The 25,473-nt window shown below is 40.2% G+C and overlaps 2 protein-coding genes across 5 annotated transcripts in view; one reads left to right on the top strand and one right to left on the bottom strand.

Annotated features, from left to right (window-relative positions):
• Positions 1 to 25,230, top strand: part of TMEM177 (transmembrane protein 177) — a 32,516-nt gene extending 7,286 nt beyond the window's left edge. The window contains exons 1-3 of one of the 4 annotated variants that reach the window (XM_067570110.1): positions 9,272 to 9,363; positions 12,393 to 13,151; positions 25,002 to 25,230. In XM_067570110.1, coding sequence (XP_067426211.1) covers positions 12,407 to 13,151; positions 25,002 to 25,150 — 894 coding nt within the window. In that variant the 5' untranslated portion in view covers positions 9,272 to 9,363; positions 12,393 to 12,406 and the 3' untranslated portion in view covers positions 25,151 to 25,230. Of the gene's footprint in view, positions 1 to 9,271; positions 9,364 to 12,392; positions 13,532 to 15,098; positions 15,438 to 25,001 lie in introns of those variants that run through there. The other 3 variants (XM_067570107.1, XM_067570108.1, XM_067570109.1) reach the window with 3 other exon arrangements.
• Positions 15,217 to 17,258, bottom strand: LOC137167784 (fibrinogen-like protein 1-like protein). The gene is made up of 2 exons (XM_067570065.1): positions 17,252 to 17,258; positions 15,217 to 16,115 (listed from the first exon to the last, which is right to left on the bottom strand). The coding sequence occupies exons 1-2, from the start codon at positions 17,256 to 17,258 to the stop codon at positions 15,469 to 15,471; spliced, it is 654 nt and encodes a 217-aa protein (XP_067426166.1). The 3' UTR covers positions 15,217 to 15,468.
• Positions 25,231 to 25,473: the final 243 nt, after the last annotated feature.

The following is a 25,473-nucleotide window of genomic DNA, read 5'->3' as shown; positions in this document are numbered from 1 at the left end:
CAGAGACATCCACCTGCTTAATAGCATTGCAAATGTATTACAAAATTCAGCCCAAAGTTTAGAAACTTATTAATGGAAACACATGAAAACAAGGCAAAGAACATTAGAAATAAAATTGATTATTTATGCAAAACAAATTTAATCAAAACCTTTCAGAATCCAGTGAAAAGCCAAGAGAGGGAGATAGGACAAAAAGAAGGTGGGGGCAGAAAGGAGCAGGAGGGGAAGACAGAGCAGGATTTCATACGTATCAGGTTGGGGTCATTGCTGGTGCAGCCATGATGGTCAGATGTCCCCACTGGAGTTACATCAGGACTGGTGTTATAGCAACTATCCTTCCACTTGTAGCCCCAACGATAGTAAAAAATTCTCCTCTTGGTCTCCCCCAAAGTCTCTTTTTAAGAACCCCAAAAAGGGAATGATGAGCAAAATAGCCCATTGTCATTATTTTGTCCACCTATGAGGCCTAATTTCCAACACACTAGTTTTGATTCCTTAATTTCCAGTTTTCTGCTTCTCTTATTTACTTGTCATAATCTTGACACAATCCTTGAGTGGTATCCGAAAACCCTTCTTGCTTAATTTAATTGTTTTTCTGTTTCCTCGCATCTTTTCTTTAAAAGTTTTGTATTGTCATTGTGACAATTCATGAGCCTTTGCTTGCTTTCCACTAGTTAAGTCTACAATTAGAGTAAATTTGTAGGCCCAGTTATTACAACAGGCCCATCTGTGCAATTCATTTGGATCATGAAGCTGAGGTTTAATTTAGCTTGCATAACTACAAATTGTAATCACACACAAGGGCTGGGTGACCTCATCTTGACCAACTTTTGGAGCTCAGGGGTTTGATGTGAGATCAAACGTAAGCCCAGCCCCACTCCCACTCCCTTTTGTTTACTGTCATCCTTTATTATGTTTGTCTAAATTCCTCAATTCAGAGAGAGCTGTCGTCTTATTTAGCTATAAAGCTTCATGCACACCTAACACACGACATAAACAATATGGGGCAGATCATTTCCCCATGTGGGAGACAATCATGTAGGGGACAAGAATCTTTTCCCTATAGGGTATTGCAGCTTGGTTTTTGCTCAGGAAATAGAGTTCAAGTTCCAGTATGGGATTGACAGAGGATTTGTTTTTCAGGCCAACTGGGTTAGGGAGGTATTTTTTAACTTGTATTAATTAACTCATAGTAAAATCCTAGTGTAAAGGGCACTTTAGGGTTTACCTCAACCAGTTAACATGGGTTAAAACTACAACAGCCTTGTCTACAAGTTTGTCATGGGGTGGCCCCCTGAAAGTCTTTTCTAATCTTAATAACTGACCACCACAGCTCCAGGTGATCTTAACCACCATGATGCTTGATTACATCCCTGAAGCAGGCCAAGCCTGGAATGCAGTTTACATACTATCTGCAGTCAGAAATCCGCTTCCTCCACCCGTTTCTAGGGAAAGGTACAGAGTTATGAGCAGCAGCTGGGCCTGGCTGGTCCCACCTTCTTTCTGGCTTCCTACTTAGCACTGCCTTCCTGTCTGTTTATATAGCCCCAGATGCTGCGGGAGGGAGGGTGGAAGGATTATGTCCCCCAAATTAGCCCTTCCACTGTATCTCTACTCAGTTAATTGGCACACGATGCCAACTGCCTATCTTTCAGTCAGGTCCAAATTTTAGGTTTGCTGGTGGGGATTTGAGTGACAGAGTGAAGCATCAGCTCCTGACTCAGCACATCCCATTATAAGATGTGTTAACACCAGTTAAAATGCACCTTTTTTTCCTATTTCAAGGCCTCAGATGCTACAGTGATGAGCACGTAGGTACTCTGATAGGGTCCATTAGGAATATCCATCATATCACCCTAGTGCAGGGTGGAACAGGCAGGGCTTTGAAACCCAATCTACCAGGGTTGCTGGGATCTGACGGACCTATAATTTTGCACTCCCTCCTGCCCCTCTGAACATTTTCAACCCCCTCACCTCTATCACTGTTGCATTAGGATGCATGATCCATGATGCAGACTGGCAAGACCAGGAAAGCCAGTTAGCAGTTAGACTTTCTTCCCCACATGTAGAATAAACAGGATGAACATGGAAGTATGTGAAAATGGACCTTCTCCTGACTGACAACTGCCAGCATTCTCCTTCTAACTTATCTGATACTATGTTAGTGTTCAGTGCATTGCCTGCCTTCCTCTGCTCATAAACCCAGGCAGAATTATTCTCAGTAGAACTCAACTGGAGTCACCTTATTATACGTACTATCCAAGCATCTCCGCTATCCTCCCTTATTTTGTTTATGGTCCATGTAACACTCCTCCGCACGCTCACTGACCCTCCCCTCCTGTTAACTGTAAATTGTAAGCAGTTACTGAAGCATTAGGATAACATGTCCCAGCTGCCTAGATCACTCTAAACCAGTGACTGCACCTTCCCGTGGGGTGAAAAACAGTGTCTGACTCACTTGCAGCCTCCTTGAGTGGCTCCTCCTCAGATATTCCATCTCTGCTGCCTGTGAGACACAATCACTCTTCTAGAGCCTCATCTCTTTTAAACCAAAGCCTCTTCTGTGCTCTGAAGAGCCCTGTGTCATCTCTCAGGCTTCTCCTTCTCTGTCCTTCAAGCATTCTCTCTTACTGGAGAAATCCTGTCCTAGAATCATGGCTTCTGAAGTCCAAGTCCTATATCCCCAGGTGGCTGCAGGATTGCTCTCTATTTTAGTGGTGTCTCTCTGTTGCTCTGTTCCCCTCCTATCTAGTCTAGGCTCTTGCTGTGTCTTTCCCTCTCCTCCATGCCCTCCTTGTTTATTACAGCCCTGCCTGGGGACCAACCACAAACAAGGCCCCATTGTGCAAGGCACTGTACAAATACAGAGTAGTAACTGATCCCGACTCCAGAGAATTTTCACTTGTCTACACTTACAGCGCTGCAGCTGCACTGATGTACGCTTAGTGAAGACGCTACCTATGCCAATGGGAATGCTTCTCCCTTCGGTGTAGGTACTCCACCTCCCCAAAAGTGGTAGCTATGTCTCCCATTGACGTAGCACTGTCTGCACTGGGAATTAGGTCAGTATAACTGCGTTACTTAGGGGTGTAGATTTTTCCACAACCCCGAGTGATGTAGTTATACCAACATAAATTTGTAGCGTAGACCCAAGCTGAATAATCTTCTTTCCTGCCTCTTTCCGTTACCAATTCTGTTCTCCTAACAGTGGCTCACACAATATATTGCACAAATGTGCAAGGTGGCACTAACCCCATGACTTTCTTCCACTTGAAATATACAAGAGCCACATTAAGTACAGATGTGTCTGAGACAGGGAAGTTCAGGTATGTTTGGTTTCTAGGCTCTGGGTCAGGCCAGCTCCATGGATGAATCTTGTATAACAGAGCAGAGAATCAGGCTTGGAATCCTTATGGATAGTTACCATGGATCAACTTCAAACTCATAAAGAATCACTAAGCTGACCATACTTACCTGGGTGATCATACAATGAAAGAGGCAACATAAGGGCACAAACTCTTCAATGACTAAAAGTTCAAACACTTTCAGAGCTCACTCTTCAACAAGAACCAACATTTCAACTGATACATAGTATCAATCAGCAAGGATTTGTCCAGAAAATTATAGATTAGAGGATGGGGGAACAGGTTGTATAGAAATCTATTTCTTTTCTTGTAAGATCAAACTGAAAAAGTAATTTCTCGTGGAATGAATAGCTTACAGCATGTGCTACAGCACCATCTAGCAGGCTCATGTAAAAAGTGATCTATGTGACTATATCTTTGTCTATGTGTATGTAATTAAGTGACAGTACAGTTCTGTCCTACCATATCATTGACTCATTACTAACTCCCTCCTGGAAACAGAATCTAATCAGGTTTTGGATTAGACACTGAAACTTGATGTAGGATACAAGAAACTCAGTGGGGTTTGGGTCTCCACTTTTTAAAATAAATCTTATTTATTATGAAATGGTCGGGAGAAATCCGTGAGATGCGGGTAACACCTGCTAACTCCCATGAGACTTTGGATATGAAGCCATCAGTCCTTAGGAAACTGCAGCTGGTACACAAAAGTGGCAGAACATCCAAACAGCGACATGGGTCACTATGAGTATATCAGACCTGTCCTCCACGGTCTATTCTGGATAAAGCCACTGTAGCATGTCGATTTCAAGGTCTTGGTAGCTTGAAGGTGCTCAAGGGCCTGGGCCTAAAAGATTTTAAAACTCTAAGGATCATGATTGACAAGTTTACTCCACAGGCATGAGAGAACTTTCTGCTACACGAGTAAAGCTCATCTGTGCAAGACACAGAATTTCCTTGCAGGCTGATGCCGGAGTGTGGAATGAACTCCTGCAGAACCTAAGAGTCGTTGCAAACCTCACCACCTTTCTTTCCAAGTGTGAGCTGCTATTTAAAAAACAAAATATAAAGTAACTTTCTACACACTGCACATGCTCTTCTCCCTTTGGGGAGAGGACGGGAGCGAGAATGACTGCACATGACAGATTTTAGTCACGTCATTTCATGAATTGCTATTTAAAAAACAAAAAATAACTTTCTACCCACTGCACATGGGGCGAGGGTGGCATGACAGTTGTTGTTCACATCATTTAATGCATTATTAGTAAGATACTAAGGTGATGAGGGAAGTATAAGAACCTATATAGAACCTTTTGCAGGAAAACACTTGGAGTTGCTGCACTGGAACACGTGGGTTGAATGAACCCATGGAAATTCACTTCCTCCTAATTGAAGTGGGAATAAAAAATATATTATTCTGAGCCTAAACTATTGTAACAAATATGTGGCCTCCTGGAGCTTCAAAGTTACATTTATGTTGCACATCCTGCAGACAAAAGAGCTTGAGTATTTTGTAGCCTTTTATTTTTATTTAAAAGTAAATTTAGTGATATTATATGGGTTTGGCTCTGGTAGCTACAGTCTCAATTGCAACAGAATTACCTCTGTCAACTATTTCAGATCTAGAGCTCAGGAAAACATGAAGGCCAAGGAAAGTAGCACATACAATCATAAGAACAATGTCTAATATCTTTTATCAGTTTTATTAAAGTTGTGGTACGGTGTGTTGGCCACCAATGTTTATCAGTGTAGGCTGCGTGCGTGTGTCCCTGTGTAGATGCTGTCCCAGCTCTTGCCAGGAAACCGAGACAGCTCTCACAATCGAATGAATCGACACGACCACGGATTAGCTGAACAATGAAGGCACCCAGGCCAATAAGAAGTGACCTACAGAGTATCTCTGGGTCAGTTTCGTATAGGCGGCGTTACAATGGCCACGGCCCAACGGCAGGACTTTCCGTTATCCCCTAGACCAGACGACGTTGTTCCCTCTGACACCCTCTTTTATGCACTGTTGCATACAATTTCGTCCTGCCCCCTTTGACATAGGTAGTTGCCACTCTCTTGACATTGTTGGGGGAATTGTTTATGGTTGATTTATGTGTTTGTACATAGGTTTGAAAAGTCCCCTGCTAATAGGTGGAGGCGATTAGGCCAGACTCCATATTGGATCTTAAATCCAAAATGGAATCAGGCAATAAGATACCAGAACACTGACGCTTGGCAGGTTGCCAGCAAGACAAGTCTGCCTGGAAACAGGATAAAAAGGCGGGAAGCCTATGATTTTGGTGCTGGGTGCACAAGATTGGTGCTGTGTGCACCACCCAGAGAGCGGGAAAGGTCTCGGCCCGTGATTGGCTGATAGAAAGGCAAACCAAGCTGATTTAAGGTGGTCGGTGCCACCAAGCTGGGCTGTCCATCTGAGTGATAGTGCGGCGAGGGTACGTTTGGTTTGTGCGGGCATCTTGATTCAAGGACAAGAAGCAGCCGACTGCGGACCTGGAGCCGAAGCAGATGACTGACCAGATCGGAACCAACACTCCTGGGAAGAAGCGAAGAACCAATCGTAAATATCAAAGACATTGGGAATCCAGGGGCTGTGTTGTTGGTTGTGGGACCTGGAGTTCACCCCCATTACTTGTATTCTTTACGTCAGTGGTTTTGAGTTTTATTTGTCACTACAATAAATTACCCTTTGATTGAATACCAGCGGTGTGATTTACAGTCTGTCTCTGGTGATAGATCCGGAAGCCAGGGTAAAGAACTTCCCCCATAACAACGTAGTCTAATACCATCTTTTTCCATTAATTGGCTGATTTGGGCAAAACAACTCCATTTATCACTTTTTAGTCATTTCTATTCATCAAAGTGTCATTTTAGGGAGTTAGTTCTTTTTAATATCTTGGTACCTCCTATACCTGCTAGATAATTTAATATTTTGACAATATTTTGGCAATATATATGCTTACAGTATTAGCATTTTTCAGCTAGCTTGGTTTTTTCCACGTATACTCCTGTTCACTTGGCTTTTTCCACTTAGGCCTTAGCCTGTTTTACAGGCCTTATGACAGGTCTTATACTTACTACAAAAGTTACCAGCACAGTTATGAATATTACATCATATATAAATACTAAATATATCCATGCACAAATTACAGCTACAGTCACACTCATATCCTCCTCAATAGTGTTAGGGTCTGATGGGTGTCTCATTAAGTGATCATCAGTAGAGGGATGGTTCCTGCTGGAGGTTTCCCCATAGGAAGCTCAATTTTCGCAGTCTGGGCATCCCCTTTTTATAATTTTGACTATACCTATGCTCTGTGCATGTGCATGAAAGTGTCAACCCTCTTTTTCCTTATTGGTCTGGCATCCCCAAAACTTGAGGTACCCTGTTTTTTATAGGTTGTGCATAGTTCCTTTTATTCTCCTTAGCACTGATGCATTGATCCTGTGTCTCTAGAGCATTTTTGTGATCTAAAATTAATCTTCTGGCTAACTTTTCACAATATTACACCTTGGCACATCTTTTCCCAGAATCTTATGGCATCAGGTTATTCTTTGGTCAGCATTTCTTATCTCTAGGGCCTAAAATAGCTGAGTTAAAGCCTTACACGCCTCAGCCTATAGGCCCTATGTTTCAGCCTTCCTTACTTAGATACCTGATAAGTATGTATTCCTTCGAACTATTTATCAGTCTCATACTTCTTTAATCCTCTCACTTAACTTTAGTTAGCATACAATGATTATATAAGACAGGACATATTTTGTGAATCATAATATCACACAATAAATGAGTCATAAAATGAAACTATTGTCTACAGTTTCCAAGCTGTGAAATTCTCTTTTTTTAATTGCACAACTTGAAAGTTGGGGCTACACTGCCTGAGGAAAGGATAAGGTGCTGGTGGCACTGGGATGCCATGGGCTTCAGTTTGATACTCATACAATGAAGGCCTTAATCACATGAGTACAGATTAAAGAATCTGGATCTTCAGTTGCTGGATCCTCAGGACAGGGACTTACCAACTTTTTTCTTTTAAAGCACCATGCACATCTCAGTTGTGTTTTTGTGTACTCACAGCAGGAAACTCAAGCCAACTCCAGGTTGCAATATGAGAGGTCCTGCTTTCAATAATAATGAGGCACTAACTTGTTGAAACATATCCCTTATTAAAGCGTGCTACTACCATAACACTTTTGCGGTTATTTTGTTCTGACAGTAGCATATTCTTCATTTATGTATTTAACTTTAACCTCCTCCTAACAAGCCTGTGTGTTGATCTTTGTGACTTAGGAGAGAGGAGTTGTTCAGATGGATTATTCTTCCCAAAAGGCATCAGTTTCAGATCCCCTTCTTTGCACTTCTTAAATAACTGGTTGTTCTTTGCATCTGTACTGGATACAGTTTGTACAGCTGTCCACAGCAAATGGGAACAGGCAACTTTTCCAATTGGCGCCAATGAGCAATTCAACAGCTGCTCCTAGATTTTCTTCCCCAGAGGTATGGTAGTATCAAACCATACGTTTGTCTATGGTTAAACAGACTCTTTGAGATGCCAGCACATTTGGGGGAAAGAGTTGTGTTAGCACATTTGGGGAAGTTTTGTGTGATGAATCAGGCCTTTCTCTTTATCTGTGTGATATGCACAGAAAATCAGAGGGTGAAATTGGGGCCCCATCAAAGTCCATGGGGGTTTTGTCATTGATTTTTTTTCAGTGGAGCCAGGATTTCATTCAGGGAGGCTAAATTGTTGCAACTGAAACACAGAACTTCTAACCTGAAAAAAGAAAATTCTGAATAGGATAAATTGAAAAATGCTCTATATTTTCCACAAATAAAATTTTACAGTAAAACAAAATATGTTCATTTTCATTTAATTTTTTTTAAAGGTGGATTTAAAACAAAAATCCCAATAAAATGAAAACAAAACAAAAAAATCCAAATTTTGGTTTTTGGAAAACAGACATTTAGAAAGCCCTCCCCCTTTTCTTTCCTTTTCCTCTTCTTCCCTTCTCCTGCTCCACCAAAAAAGAAGGGGAAAAACATATTTTTGATATTTTAAACCAAATTATCTTTGTTTCTTATTGAAAAAAATTGAAATTTTCAACCAAAATACCCTGGAAAACTTTCCGCAAAATAGCGAGAGTCCTGTGGCACCTTTAAAAACTAACAAATTTATTTGGGCATAAGCTTTCGTGGGCAGAAACCCCCTTCATCAGATGGAGGGTATCATTTCTGCAAAATATTTGTTTCAGTTGACAAGTCATTTTCCTTGTTTTGAGGAAATCCTCTCTCCCAGCTCCAGAGAGAGCTTTTGTTTGGCTGTAAATGCAATAATTTATCAATACCATTTGCAGTGTAGTTGTAGGTATTACCTCACCCACTTTGTCTCTATAATTTACCAATGTGAAACTTTATGAGCTTGAAAAGGAATTGGGGCCATGGGATAAGAAGAATCACATTGTCTCAGCCATACATTTCACCGGAGTATTCTACTGTAGCAAACACAAACCAGCACTTTCTAAATTACGTGTCTATAATCCAGAAAATTGAACACTCCCAAACTTGGAGGTCTTTGATAGCCAGCCGGGGGTGCAAATTCTATGGCACTGTCTTCTGTGGAAATACTAAAGGGTTAACACAGAGTAAACTGCATTCCCTCCTGCAGAAGACTAAGATGTTGCAATCCTTCCCAGTGTAGCTGATTTTTTTTGTAATTCTTTTTCAAATTGAGTTTAAATAGTTAAAGCACAAGTGCACTAAACGAGGCCAGACAGCCTCAGCGCTGCAATATGCAATGGTTATGTACTCCCTATGTTGCTATGACGACCCAAGCGCCTGCCACTTCCCCCAGCTGCTTTGCGGCAATTCTTAGTTGCCACAGCAGCTTTCTGCTTTACGGCGAGCACATGGTTTTTCTAGCCCAGGAAGGATTCAGGCGGTTCAGCTCAGAGATCAGCTGCTGAGTGCTAAGGGAGCCCCTGTGTTGTGGAGGTGAGAACTCTGCGTGGGTGACTGTGACAGGAGAGAACAGAGCAGCCCTCCTTTGCTCTCTGTATGGAGTGTGCAGCTGGCTGCAGTGTTGGGGGGAGAGGGGAAGCTACCCACTTTTTGCTGAGTGAATGCAAGGTTTTAAGCATGTGGGCTTAATTCTTCTTCTCAGGGTTTTACATACATTTCCTTTGCCTGCATTGAGGTTACTCTTGATTGACATGGGTTTGAGGGAGAGAAGAACTGGGTTCTGTACCCTCAGCTGTCATGATTTTTTTAAAATCACTTTGCTCTTTCCTTTTCACAGCATCTATGTAGCCCCCCTCCCCCCCCCCCGGCCCAATCCTGCTTCCAGTAAAATGACCAATAAAACTCTCAGGGACTTCAGTGAGAGTGAGATTGAAACCTGATTCTGAATGGTTACATCAGTATCTTTATGCCAGGGTAACTTCACTGAAATCAGTTAACATGGTTTATAAGACAGTCTGCTGGAAGAATTTGAATGGGAGAGAGTTTTCTGCAAAGAGTAGTAAAAGAGAGTTTTAAAGGCCTGATTCCCAGCCAATTTTCACCTTGTGTTGTCGTCTACACTGTGATTATGCCAATTCTCATGACATTTGGTAATTTTTTTAAAGCTCCAGGTCCCAGAGTCATGGGATTAGGTCAGAGTTTCTACTTCCATGTTTAAAAAATTATATCTAAATCTCAAGATTACAGAGACAAAAACTGAAATCATTAACGCTTTAGGCTAGGAAAGGTAGGCGAAGGAAAAGCCTTTTTTAAAAAGCTTCATAACTTTTAAGCCAGGTTCTGTAAAAACATGACCCTGACTTGTGGTTGCTGAACACTTGAGGTTGGCAATGCTACTTCCACCTGTGTAAAGGGATGTCAATCTCTCCAGATTAGAATGGTGGTAGTGTTTGATCCCTACTTTGCCCAGGTGTGACTCTGTAAAGTAGAAGGCAGTGGAGAATGGGGCACATTTATTTTAACCCAACCCTTGTTGGACTCACTGAGTGAAACGTGCCAGGGCAGCACTAATTTTGGAGTCAAATTTACAGTACAAATATCATAAATGTTGTGATAAATAGAAGGGCAAATGTTTTCTAATACATCTTTTGCCCAGCCTGCGCTCTGATAAGAAGTAAATTTTAACTGGGAGATAATACAACAGAAATAAAAGGCTGTGATCTTGCAGTCTTCTGCTAGTAGTCCTCATGGACTTCAGTAGATCTACTTGCTTGAGTTAGGGACTGCATGCAGGAGGAGGCCCAATGATAGAAACATGGCATTTGCACCTTATGTTAGGGCCCTGTGCTGTAAACCCTCGTGTGACTTCAGTGGGGACTAATCAGATAAATAAGAAATAGCAGGATTTGTGCCATAAAAAATGTCCTTTAATATTATTTACAAAGAAGGCAACTGAAAACTGTTAGGTATTTTTATTCATAATCTTATATCATACATTTATAGGACCTGTGTCCACAGCTGGTGCAAACTGTGCACCTGGTCCACAGGTTGGGCAGAACTTGGAAAAGCTATTGAGAAACAGTTCTTTGAAGATACTTGTTGTTCTTCCTATTCTCTTGTTTTTATTACTTGACTCCTATGGAAAAAAGCAGTATGATGATTTCTTCCAAATTCCCCTAGTTATTCTGTTCATTCCCCACACTGCGTATGTAATATGGCAGCTAGGTTCCAATCCTGTAAATGAACTCAGCATGGACATGTGGCTTCGGAGCTCTGTGCAAGCTCAGTTGTAAGATTGAAGCCTTATCTGCTATGGAAGTTGTTACAATTTTTCTAATTGAGGATTCTGATTTGAAGGGGGATAATAAGAGGAACTCTGAATGACAGTATTAAAATGTGCATCATCTAAAGTCTTCTAAGTAATTCTTGGAAATTTTGCACAAGGTGTTATGTAGTTTTTCTTTCACAATTATTTTGGTTTTTCGTGGTTTTTTTTTCTTTTTTTCTTTTAACCTTTTTCTGAAACTTTGGTTCCTGCTAAGCCAACCCCACAACTGGCTAGTGGCTTTTAAGAAATCTATTTGCAGGCCTGTTGTGTTGTTTGTAACCTTCTGATTGTGTGTATCATGTACCTCTGAGCATGAGTCTTTTACAGACCACCACCAGGGCTCTTGGCTCTTTGGCTGAAGCTGTAAAGGTGTGTACTTTTTAGCTCGCAAGGTGCCTGGTTAAGTTCCCCATTTGGTTTAAGGTGGCATTTGTCACATTATCATCTCCTTTTGAAGTGCTGGTAGCTTCACTTTAAATGAAGTGACATTTTCAATAACACTTAATTTTGTGGGTATGCCAAAGGGTCACTAATGCCAAAGAGGTTTTTCAGGATTATCATTGGTAACTGTGGTGGTGATTAACCGCTGGAACAGACGACCAAGGGAACTGGTTGATTTGCCAGTGCTTGATGTCTTCAGACCAGGATTGGATGCCCTTCTGGAAGATATGCTTAGGCCAAACCCACAATTTATTGTACTGGATGTGGGGTAATTGGGTGAAATTTAACAGCCTGTGTTATACACAGATTAAATGAATACAATGGTCCCTTCTGCCATTAATATCTAAACTCAGTGACTGTGATGGAACAGAAGTTATCTGAGTTAAAGAAAACTGGTCTGGTAATGAGCAGATATGGGGTGTTGGGTAAAACAGAGTACTATGTTCAGAATATATTAGTAGATGTGGTGACATTACTATAATACTTATTACAATGAACTGGTTTAATGGAGGAGGGAAAAGGATTAATTCCTTCTGGACCTCTATATCAGTCAGTTTACATTCTGAAGCACAAAAGCATGAGATTAAATCTCTGTGTAACAAATGGATGCAACATTTTCTTTGCAACAGGGTTTTACTGTACCTATTGTATTTATATCTTTGTGTGTAAATACAATGGGGTGATTTCCTGGATATTGGGCTCTGCTTGCCCTGCCTCTTGTTTAAAATCATCTTACAATGAAAGGGCACCCAACTGTGCATCTTTTAATTCCTTGTTTGTATGTTATGAACAGGTTGGAAGTTGGCTATGGCAGTTCCGTTCCTGTGGAAGGCCGCTGCGTTGGTAGAGAAGTACAGGACTGGCTTGTTGGCAGTTTCCTGCGCAGGCCTGTTTGGGGCTAACCTTTCCTATCATGTCTTTCCTGAGCAGACGTTCAAACAGTTGTATCAGTGCTGGACTAAGGGGCAACCGGCTGAGCTCTCAGAGAAGTTACGCACCCTCTTCCACGTTGTTCTCGGAGATGCTGGTGTGAAGTCAGTGAATTGTTACCACCCCTTTGCAGCTTTTGGCTTCCACCCAGTGAGTGCTGGGATCCCGTGGCTGCCTGCAGGCTCTCTGGTGGGCATCCCTGCCAATTTCAGTATCACAGCTGAGGATACACAAGGAATTGTCAACCGTGTCGCCATGATAAATGGCAGAAAAGTGGACTGGGAGAGTAAAGAAGGGCTAGCTTTGAAGGAAGCCCTAATGTTTTCCCCAGAGGCTCAGAAGTTTGCCATTGCCAGAGAGGTGGTGTACTTGCAAAGCAATAGCCCTATAGTTTATGCAGCTGTGCCTCCTGCTTGCTTAGCTGGCACCTGTCTGTCTGGGGTGGCTATAAAGCAGCTTCTGGGCTTGTATTCTGGCCCCATGGTGTTACGAGGCATTTATAACATCACCATTGCAGCGATCGGACTTGTTGGCTACTTTCTCGCTTGTGATGCCGTGAGCCACACGCTAGACTACAGGTCGGACAGAAAGGCGGCCACTATTTCTAAAGACTATGCTAGAGGTGGGGTGGAATTCTACGACAAAATCCTGTCCCATAACAGGACTGTCCGCACTCTTTTGGGCAAACAAGGAGAGAAAATGTATGCCCCTAGCGGTAATCTTTTCCCTAGGTACTGGTTCAGATTAAAACACACTCCATACACTTCCAGAAGAGACTTGATTGTTAATATTTTAAGAAGGCCCCAGGCATAGGAAGGGAGTTATTGGATTTTAAACTTGCAAATTTTGTATTCATTTGGAATGCCACCGTGCTGCCTCCCCCACCACCCACAACTTCATTCGTGCTGTTTTTTATTTATGCACAGAGTCTGGAAATAGTGTTTAATATTTTATTCACTGGAGGCATATCTCGCAAAAAAATTAAAGACCTACTTCAAAAGACTTCTGTTCTACATGCATCTTAAACCCTAAAGCCCACTCAGGGAGTATTACTTCTCAGACGCCGATCTGGAAAGGCTGGTGCTTTACTTGCCTATAGTTCTGAAATAATTTCTAAAGAATGCAAAAGGTAAAGTACAACACAGAATTTTTGTGGTGTTAATGTAAAGAGAGGTGACCATGTGTGTATATTACACACATTCTCCACCCCTGCTATGGTACATCCCAGAGGAAGTGGAAGCTCTGTCACCTCCAAAGAGGCATTTAAAATAGACTAGACAACACAATGTAAGTTGCTGTCATTCAGCTTGTGAATTGCATTTCTTTGTCACTTATGCTGTAAGGCACAGTGTCTCTAGGTGGTCCAGCTGGTGTGGGGCAGCTCCTCATTCTTCCCAGTTTAGGTCCGTGGCTAAAAATCAAGAGAGCCCATTAACTCTTCCATTTTCAACTTACTCAGAATTTGAGAGCTGCCATCTTGCTGCCTGTTGATAAATTAAGACAGGAAAAGCCTTGCTCTCTCCCCATTAGATTCTATGGAAGAAGCAAGGTGCTTTGAACAGGGTTGTTTTGTTTTGTTTTTTTGTGGGTTTTTGTTTTTGTTTTTGTTTTTTTTTGTTTTTTGTTTTTTTGGTACTGTTTTGTTCTTTGTTTTATGTAAGTTGGAATCTTTATGGAAATAATTAATTTTCACTGCGTAGCTTTGCATATGAAGTGTAATTGGAGGGGGCTGGTAGGAAGAGTTGAGTGAGGGTGGTCCATTGACAGTGTGGTGGGTGGGGTGAATCTGTAAATGTTTGTTGGAAAGGCAGGGTTGGGGAGTGCTATAAGTATATATGGGGTGAGACTGAAAAACGTGGGTAGGGAACCTGGCACTGAGGCAGAGAGACTAAAGGAAAGGGGATGGGTTTTGATGACTAGAGGGCATTTAGGAAACAGATTGTCTGTCTTCTTTAAAGCTCTTGTCCGTAAAGATGTGGGCTAGTGACAGAGCACTGGATTGGGACTCTGGAGCCCTTGGTTCTATTCCTGGCTTTGTTACTGGGAAATCTTGGGCCCGTCATTGCACCTCTGTGTGCCTCAGTTTCACCATCTGTAAAGTGAAGATGATATTGACCTTCTTAAGTGCTTTGAGATCTGCTGATGAAGAGCATAAGAGCTAGGTTTTATAATTAGTAAAGAAAACCAAATATAGTTCAAGGGAGAGTAAAAGCAAAACTAGAGAGAGTGTGGTTGCTATTTCCAAACTGATTCAAATTTACCTAAAACCTGCAGCACTCCAAAAATCCTTTTTAATCAAAGAGAGTGAGTGGACCTGATTCTCCATTGCCCTGGACCACATGTAGTAATTTTTCCCAGCACCGAGTCCATGTGAAATGCCACTGCTCTGCTGTGGTTAGCATTTTACACCTACTATGCAAATGACTACACCAAGCAATGGAGTTTGTTCTGCCCTGAATTGTCTGTAACAGTAGCCACTGTGGGCTATGGTCCCAGCCAAAGGAATAGTCATACTTCATCATGAACTTCTATAACAGGGTGATTTTATGTATGTGCTTATTTTTTTCAGGGGAATTTTATCCACTTCCACTTTTGATGATAAATCCCTGGAATTTTCCCTTGATATCAAGTGACTTGATGGAAATATTTGAGTTGGGTAAAAGACACTGCACAGCACATGCACTGGATAAAGAATTTTATTGGTGTGGTACCATTCACACTGTTGCTTGCTGCTTATCAATGACAATTGAATGTGATCAGAGGTCTAACATGCAATAAAGGCATTTTTATTAGCAGGAGAATCAAAATCAGACCCCCTTTCCATAAGGGAGGCAGAGAAACATCTAGCTCACAAAAAGATAAGATAATGTGATTTTGCATTTTACTATTAAATATTACATCAGCTCATCAGATTAGTGTACCCAGGGTGGGAATGAATTCTAAACCCTGTGGCAAGACATATGAATGGGCTTCAGTAGGATGGTTGAGTTTCTACAGTCCTCGTCGCACGCAGTCTGCCAGTGAAGGTTGGTCTGGCGGTTCAGCTGGGCATTATAACAGGAGTCATACCACCAGGCCCCTAGGTTAGCACTTGCACAATTTTCCAAAGTCGACCTGTCATTATCTTTATCCTTAGCTGAAAAATTCATGTTATCATGCATGTTTTTGGTTCTGGATGAACTAAGAGAATCTCCCGCATTACCCTCATAACTCCCTAACCTCAGCTGGTAAAAATTCTCCTCATCTCTCACGACAAAGCTGTCATATTCTGCATATGTTTTGTTGCCCTCGTTATCAATTAAATCTATCCGGACTTTGTACCATTTTTGCTGGCTGATGAGGTTGATAAACTTATTGCCAAGCCAGTGATCTCCCTCCAGGTCACCAAAGCCATATTTGTAGGTTGTCCAGGTTTCTGACCATACGATCTCGCTGTTGTGGCTGTTTCTCTGGATTACCGTCCACCCATTGCAGTCATCCATATAGCAGTAAGTCACAAGTTTGCGGCTCCCTTCTGGCTGTATGACGTAGAGGCCATTCTTAGTGCGGTTTGATTTGAAAACTTCATCACAGTCCTTTCGGAAAACTAAGGAATAAAAGAAGTTGTTGATGCTAAAACTCAAAGCTAAATTTTGTCTCTTCTCAGAATAAGCTTAAAGCTCACATAAAAGGGAGTATTAAAAGTCAAGATGGAAGGGCATTGCCTGAGAAGGGTGGAGGCCTAGAATTGGGATATAACTCAGAATTTAGCCCATTATGTCAGATTCATCCATGGTGCAACTCCACCAGAGTCCACTGAACTCACCAAGATTTACCCTGAGAATGAATTTGTCGACTTGTTTTGTTTTTTGTTTGGCGTTAAAACAATTACTCCATACTAACTACTGAGTTCACAGGGGAAATGGTGTGTTGCCTTCGGGTGAATTGCAAGTCAGCAAATATGGCCATCTTCAAAATTAAGGAAAGGTGCTTGCCTGCTACCGTTGTTTAGCACAGCCTTGTCTTAGGTGCCTGCAGGCAGTGCTCTGATGTAACATTAAAGCATGTTATAAAAAAGCCTCAGTGGTGGTAATGGATTTTCCAGTTGCCTATGCTGTAACTGCAATGCAGTTGGTCTCAGAAACTCCAAGAGCCAGCAAATGCTGCATTGTTCTCTCATCAACTGTTCAGGTAACCTGCTTTGGCATGTAGATGTCAGTAAGTGTAATTATTTTTTTAAAATACATTGTCTGGCTTTCCAAGGAGCAGCTTCTTACAGAAGTAGCAGCATTTGCACTCCTCTATTGATGTAGCACAACCTAAATTCTTACACGGGTACCCATCCCCATAGCATCTAGGGTGACCAGATAGCTAGTGTGGGTGGGGGTAATAGGCATCTATATAAGAAAAAGCCCAGAATATCGGGACATCTGATCACCCTAATAGCATCTGAGCACCATTCTGATGTTACTGAGCTGTATAGAACAGAGATGGGGATCAAACCAAAACTGCTAATTTAAACTCCCCTGAGCTTTGGAGAGTCTTGGATCTTCGAATGGTCTTTGGGAAAAGCCTTATTTATAAGGCAGCTATTCTCTGCAGAAACAGTCGTGCTATCTTCAATATAGGTATAATGTGGACCAAATGTATGGGTGTGAATATACTCAAGCAAAGTCAACTGGTGTGTGTGATGAAGGCAAGGTCCCCAGTCATGAGTGTGGAAATGGCCATCTGAGTCCTGACCTTCCATACCAGTGAGAGCTGGATGATAAAAATAGAAGCATCTTCATATACTGACACGTGGGGACTTGAGAAAATCAGAGTCTGGTTAGAATTATAATGAAATCTACACTAAATCTGGAATTTAAATATTAAGGCTTTTTTTTTTTATTTTTAAAAAGCTCTTTTTCTGGTATATATTTATAATGCATGAATGAAGAAGTGAGTTCCTGGACTTTTGTACAACACTAGTAAAGAAGTAGAAAAGAACCAGGGATTTAATTTAAATGGAGGGCTGGGAAAGATAAGATAAGAAGGCAAATTTTAAAAAGAAACAAAACCCAAGATATTAGAACATATAGAACAACTCTAATAAAAGTAGAGGCCATTAATACAAATGCACAGTCATTTTCAGGCATGTATAAAAATATTATTAAAGGATGAAGTCTAAATAGTATTGAAGGAAATGGACAATAAAATCACTAAAATAAGCTTTTTAAATTTTAACAGCACCTAATATAAAAAGAGATTTAAAAATATCTGACAGTCACTTAATTTAGGGTACTATCTTGGATCACAAAAATGATATTCAGTGATAAGTAGAGCGGAATGAATAATTGATTTTTTTTTGTTTGGTTTGAAAATTTGATTCATTTTCAAACACATTTTTTTTTTCTTTCTTATTTGTGTGTGTGTGTGTGTGTGTGTGTGTGGGTGTGTTTGTTTGTGTGTGTGTGTGTGTGTGTGTGTGTGTGTGTGTGTGTGTGTGTATATAGTTGTTTAAGTTTTGTTTTAAAATGGTCATAACAAACCATCATGACTTTTTTTTTTAAAAAAAAATCCAATTTTCTATCAAAACTCTTCACCAAATTTGACCTGAACTAGTGAATAGTTTTGGTGCCTAGAAAAATGCCTTTCTCTGTGAATTTACTTCTTGCTGGGGAAAAAAAATTTCCCCAGCTCTACTTAGAATAGCTAAGCTACTGGAGCGCCCTTGTTGGCTTCTCATGAAAGGAAACTGTGCTTTGGAAATGGCAGCCATGAATACAAATCTCCTGTCCTTAATCATAGAAGATTAGAGATGGAGGGGATCTCAGGAGGTGTAGTCCAGTCCCCTGTTCCAAGCACGTGAGAAATGAATAATGTGATATTACCACACGGAACTGTAATGTATTTGCTGTAAAGTGTCACAGCCTCTGTCACAATAGCATATTAATGGGAATGCCCCTTTCCCCATTAAGAGGAATTCCAGAATCTGCTTAACAAGGATGACCACTTTAATAGTAATGCAACTGTCTGATGAGTTGCATGGTCCATCATGTTATTGGAGCTGGGAAGAAGTAATACTGGGAACTAAGCGCTGCTGCTTATCCACTGCCAATAGCTAGCAGCTCTGATATGCCCTTCATGACAGCCAGCATGTGTGGCTGGCATAGAAGGAGCAATTTTAATTGGAGTGAATCAAAACAGTACTTTCTGCCTGGCTCACAGCAGTGGGATGGACCACTTCAATTAAAGAAGGAAACTCTGAGAAACCACTTCAGATTAAGACCTGCTGTACAGTAGTCCTAAATGCAACTAACTCAACTGAAGACATCCCCATTACATGGAACAGGCATTCCTATTAAGCAGCAGACAAAAATGTGGGTATACCCTGCAACTGATCTATGCTCAACTCCAGCAGGACTTCTGAGCAGGTCATATGGGAGAGGTCTTGCCTTTTAAAGCTGTCATACTACACGTGGAACAAACACTCATTTTCAGATAAAATATAAAGTTGCAAGCAGCCCAGCACACCCAGCATGTGTTCCCTGATTTACATTCTTCCCACCAGGAAACATGTATAGCTGGAAGAAACAACACGTTAACTTAGGAAGGAAGAAATAATTAGGATCCCAATAGAGATAGTACTGTGGAAAAATAAATTGAGAGGCTTAATTTGATTGTTACGGAAACTAAGTTATTATGAACATACACACACAAAGCAATAAAATTATTGTAAAAGGAATTAGGCTGTAAATTGTTTGGCAAATCCTAAAAGAAAGTTGAAAAACGACTAGTAATTCTTTATTGATATTTGTCATTACGTGTACACACGTACATTCTAGCTCTGCCACAGCCTCCCTGTGTGCCTCAATCTCCCTTGGCTCCCAACCTGTAACGTCTGGATGATAATTAAAGCTGGTCAGAGAATGGTGGGTGGGTTTCTGCAGAAATTTTTGAGATTGTAGTGGAAAATTGACAGCCAGAATATTTTGATTCACAATGCTGCTGCTGTGCCTCGTGGGAGTTGTAGTTCAGGTGATTTGTGCTCCTATATTAGCTATGTTCCCTCATCAGATCACCTCTCCTGTGGTGCACCACGGCCTCTCTTGGGGAGTGGAGGCAGTGCATATGGCAGGCACATGACTATAGTGAATCATAAGAGATATAATCCAGCCAGGGAGCCTGGCCCACAGAAGACAATGGGAGCATGGGGCACCCAAACTATAACTCCCATGAGGCACCCTGGCGACATTTCCAAATCAAAATTGGTCAGTTCTTTTGACCAAAAAGTTAACTTTCTAATGAAAGCAGATGATGATCCTGGAAAAGTTTCATTTAATTGAAACCCTATTTTCTGTCAAAACAAACAAACAAACAAAAAAAAAACCCCAAAACTGTTCTGACCAAAAGTTTTCTACCAACCCTCATAATACTTTATCCCTCCCTACCCGCACTCTTTGTCTGGCTTCTCTGCCCAGCTTGTAAGCTATTTAGGGCAGAGACTGTCTTCCTGTGTGTTTTGTATAGTACTTAGCTCAACTGGGCCGCCTCCTTGTTTGGGGGCCCCTAAGGGCAAACATAATATAATAACTGATGATAAAATACATACAGTGTGTATGCCAAGATATTAAGTTAGTGAGAGCATGTGCAGTTTACATATAATGCATGTAAGTAAACACACATGGGCCTAAATTTTAACAAGTGGCTAGTGATTTGTTTTTGCCTTCCTGGAGACACCTAAAAGGGGCTTGATTTCCAAAAGGGCTGAGCATCCACCTTCTAGAAATCAGGCGCCTTTACTATGCCTGAAATGGAGCAGCTAAAATCACTGGTCACTTTCAACAGGTTCAGCTGTAGGATCACTCCTGTTCTCATATAGCCAGGGCTTTGTTACACTGGGAAACTTCCACTCTGTGTGAAAGATGGGCAAAGAATGTTCCTTTTCCCATATACTCATCTTCATATGGCTGTAGATGCCAGAGAAAATATTAGATCTAATTAGAATGATTAAGATTTGTACTGTACTTCGAAAATGCAAAGTGCTATGGGCCTGATCCAAAGCTCAGTGTGGTCAATGGAAGTTTGCCCAGTGACCTCAGTGTCTTTGGATCCTTAGCAAGTGCCAAGTAATAAAGTATTGTTCTTCTCTTTGCGATTCACAATGAAGAGTATTGCTGTCAGACTACACCTCCAGAAACATAAGTAATCAGGAGAGCTACAGTAAAACTATACAACATCTCAAGCCGTCAAGCAAAGTACATGCAGTTGTCATTTCATAGCATATGAAATCTTTTTTTTTTTTTTTTTTTTTTTTTTTTTTTTTTTTTTAAGTACAAAGATTTTTGTAATATCTAGAACACTTTACTCTGATAACTCAGCTTAGTAAAGTAAGTGCACCCTGCTGGCTGCTTTCAACTTTTTTTCCTGTCATCTACCAAAATAATTTTCCAGTGGAAATGTTATTGTTTCTTCACTCTAAGTTCCTTTGCATTTCTTGTTCCTCTGCCACTGGAATTGCCTACTGACTCATCTTGCTAGCCACTGTATCTCATTCAAACAAGGTTCTTAAACTTGGTTCAGCAGAAGGTGTCTTCTTGATTTCAAATGTTTGGTTTTAATAAAGGGTTGCATAACACTTCAGGGTTTATTGACAGAAGATTAGAGCTGATTGAAGGTTGTTTGGTTTTGATTTAAATAATCCTGCAATGAAAAATATCTCTTTGTTTTGGTCATAATTTTTCTGTGGAAAGGTGGGTGGGAGGTTGAAGTTAAAACTTTTCAATTTTAAACAAATAAGGTTTTTTGATAAAATATTTCAGCTTTTGGTTTTTGAAAAATGTAGTTTAGGGTTTTTTTTGGTTGGAAAACCAAAAATAATTTTGTGAAATTTGCAGGGGGAAATGAAAATCTTTCAAAATTTCCCACCAAAAATTGGTGCATTTTGACCAGCTCTGTTGAGGATACTATTGTGCTGCTGTTCTTGTCTCCAATGTTATTTACTATTTTTGGTGCCTGGTGTGTGGTTGGAGTGATTGGCCTCTACTGGCCATTAAGATGCTGCCACCCTAATCAAACTCAAAGGCAATGAGAATAGCTAAGAATTTCTACTGGCTGAAGATTGTAGTGTGTTCCATCTGGTTTTAGACTCACTAAGGACATATTATTTCACCGGCCAGGATAATGAATATTGTACAAAAAGAGTTAATTGATACCTAGGGCATTTTGAATGCAAAAAGCACTTTGATGCTATGGGGCAGTATAATCACTCACATGCCACCCAAGGGAGTGCTCTAGGTGAGTTTGCAGCAGGCGCAATCTCTCTAGCATATAAAGTAAATGGGAACAGAATTTAGCCCAATATATTATCACCAAGTTATTTTCTGGAATCTGACTTCCAAGCTAGTTACTCTGCCAGTTCCATGAAACTGTTTATGAGCTTGTTATGCTTTTGCATGTGGCTATTTTAGTGTGAGGGGTGGGGATGAAGGTCTACATTAGTTTTTGATTTGCTGAAAGGAAGCAAAAGCTCATTTGCTCTATTGCTGTTTTTTGTCTCACTTTTCACAAAGCTTTAGGATGTTTTGCTAAGTACGTCACAGGTTTCTTGTTTGAGGAAATTTTATATTCTCTGTTAGCAAAATATTTTTTCAAGCAACTGTGAGAATAGTGAGGATTTAAATATCAAAAAGAAAAAGTTATGCAGAACCAAATAGAATAATCTCTCATCCTTAAATGTTTCCAATAAAAAATGATCAAGTTAATGTACTTACATAACTGCACACTGCACCAGAATAGCTATAAGTTTTAATAACTTGCATCTGATTTCTGGGGTATCAGTTTCATGACTTGCTATTCTAGTCTTTGCACTCTCTGCACAGTTGCAGTTAACTATGCCAGCGTGGCTGGTGTCTTATCATAAGGACAAATTCCCAAAAGGGATTAGTCTGACTTTTCAAAACTGTCATAAAATTTACCATCCCAGCCCATCAGCCCAGACCAATTATCTATTATTCCCCCAACACAGATTTCCTGGCCAGCTCTCCTCCACACCCTGCTGCCCAGACAAAGGTTCTCCTCGTTCTCTCACTCACATTGTTTTGTCTTTCTCCTTCAGCTAACTGGTTGGAGTCTGCTTCACTTCCACCATTTTTACACCTAGTGTATCTCCATAGACTTCAATGGGATTACTCATGATTTTCACAAATATGATAGAGATCAGAATAGGACCTGATGAGTCTTTCTGCAAGATCCCTAAACAATGGATGACCCTTCCACTCACAACTGATTCTCTCAAATTTGCCTGTCAGAATGAATAAATTAAGTAATTCATCCCTCCCATCTCAGCCAATCAGACAGGTGGAATTTTGCAAAATTGGATTGCCACTAAACTCATTGAAACTATGCTAGATTACATCAGCTAAAGTCTGGGATCTTAATTTGTGATTTAAGACCCATACCCACCTTTCCAAAGATGAAAACCAGACAATTACTTCACTGTGAATTTATATAGAAAGAGTTAATAGATATATTCATTCTTAAACAAGAAAGGAATTACTGTAAATTGAAATCTTGGTTCTGTGCCTTAAAAAAGATAGAAAGTAATGATCAAGCTGCACTGTAAATGACAATGCCAGTTTTTAAAGCTCTTTGTTATTTCCTAGCTAGAGGAGGGCCATGTACAGATAGTTTTTAAAACAGACCAGGGGAAGAGTTATTCTGTAGAAAGATTTTCCTTGTACAATAACTTGTTGAATTAAATGTGTTCCATCCCCTCTCATTGGCTGTATTATAAAAGCATGTTATATAATTATCTATAGATACCAATAGACACACACATTTATGGGTTTTGGAAAACCCATAATGTAATTTGGACATAAAACTTGAAATATGTTTTATAGTCTCTCATTAATAATTGTTGAGAATTATGTACTTCTGAGGCAGCAAACATAAATTCTTAATGTTTAGGCATTCATTATATGCCTACAATTATTAGAAGTTGCCACAAAAAAATAAAAGCCAGTTATCTCAGAGAGTTTTTTTATATTCTTTCAAGCAAATATGGAAAGTTCTATTCATTACCCTCCTTTCCCCCCTAGAAATTCTGAATTCTAACAAGATCCATTGGTTGAAAAACCCAAATTGGAAATAAGAGACAACTTTTCAACCCCAAGGGTAGTTAACTATGGAATCATCTGACCAAGGGAAGTGGTAAATTCATCATCACGTGGAGATTTTAAGTCAAGATCAGCTGTCTTTTTCAAAGATAGGTTCTAGTTCTGTAGTGTTTGATTACTATTGAGATCAATACTGTTCACGTACATCAGAGGAAAAAACAATTCCCACAGCAGCAGGAATTACTGGGTGAAATTTTATGCCTGTTACTGCAGGAGGTCAAGCTAGATGCACATAATGGTCCATTCTGGCCTTAAAATATGTTAAATGACTGGAAAGACAAAGGCTGTTCTTACCTTTCCTTTGTAGAACATCATCCAAGTTCTTAATTGTCTCAACATCCTTTACCATGTGCAGGTTGGCAACATCCTGAAGACGTTGCTTCCAAACATCTTGGTTTGTCTCTACTGCCAAACTGGATGTGCAGATCAGTAAAAGAACAGCAAATGCAGCTAGCAGGATATTACAGGAAGACATTTTTGGGGATACCTGGAAGAGACCACACTTACATGCATTAATATTTGGAAGTGGCTTGCATATTTCTAATACAACTGTCCGCTTAATAAACTTACAGTGCTTTGAGGCCAAGTTCAGAAGGAGAAAATAGAATGTTAGGTTTCTGGTTTATGTTTTATACTAAGGGATTAAGATACATGATGGCTAAGCCAGTCACTGATTAACTTCAGTGTACATATTTGTAAATCTGAAACAAATACCTTAACAGCTGCTCAATTCATCAACATTATTTACTTTCCTGTTATAGCATAATTTATGAGGCATAGACTATTTTACTATCCTGAGTAAACCCAAAAAAATGGGGAGAACCTGGTTCTCAAATTCGTCATCATCATCATCGAAGATTGCATTTAGTAAAAACCAAATGGTAAAGTATTTGTTTTTCGTGATACTGGAAAAGAGGCTAGACCAAAACCAGAAAACCATGTGATGCTTGAAGGAAGTATTTTAGAAACTGCTTGATAGAGATTAGCATGAAAATATGAGTGTGACAGAGGCCTGTTGGTGGTTCATTACTATATGTCAGCAGCTCTTGTCAGGCCTGACATACTCACTACACCTAACACATCATATATGCCCAAAGGATGGCATGTAATATATCATTGGAAAGCTAATAACTCACTGATCTTTAATATTTTTGCATGATGTATGTAAGAGGTGGGTACAAAGAGTTATGATTATTTGATAGAAATATGTTCTTAAAATGTGTTTGGCAAGGTAATGCATAAGCTCAGTCTGCCGTAGACAATGGAATGTGTATTTGCTTGGCTGACCAGCCTGGTCATCAAGCAGAGGTAATAAAGGTACATTTACATTAAAGGTAAACAAAGCCATCAAGCAAACAAGGGGAGAGGTAATAACTCAGCTATCACCAGCAGGGAAGGAACCAGCATGAAGTCTTCACCAACCTGCATGGCATCTCTTCCCAGATGGAGAAAAGGAACCGTGTCTGAGAATACACATCAATGATTTACTGGACTATAAAGACAGGGGGTCTGAAACTCAAATGATCAGTAATTGAATCAACTGATTGTATAGTATATTACAGAATTATATATATATATATATATATATATATATATATATATATATATATATATATATATATATATATATATATATATATATATATAAAGCTAATGAGACCCTGGTGATAATATTATTTAAAATATATGTATATATATAAAATGCTAGAGGAAACATGGATATTCACTGATATTCTGCTTTAAAATCTGTGACCAAACAGAGGAAGAAACAGGTTATCTACCTGTCCCCAATGAAATGAAGCAAGG

Source organism: Emydura macquarii, unplaced genomic scaffold (assembly GCF_026122565.2).
Source record: "Emydura macquarii macquarii isolate MOO-44397 ecotype Brisbane River unplaced genomic scaffold, CSIRO-AGI_Emac_v2 contig_2988, whole genome shotgun sequence".
NCBI classification, from domain to species: Eukaryota; Metazoa; Chordata; order Testudines; family Chelidae; genus Emydura; species Emydura macquarii.
The sequence above is the reverse complement of the archived record's forward strand: the minus strand, read 5'-3'. Positions and strand labels throughout refer to the sequence as shown.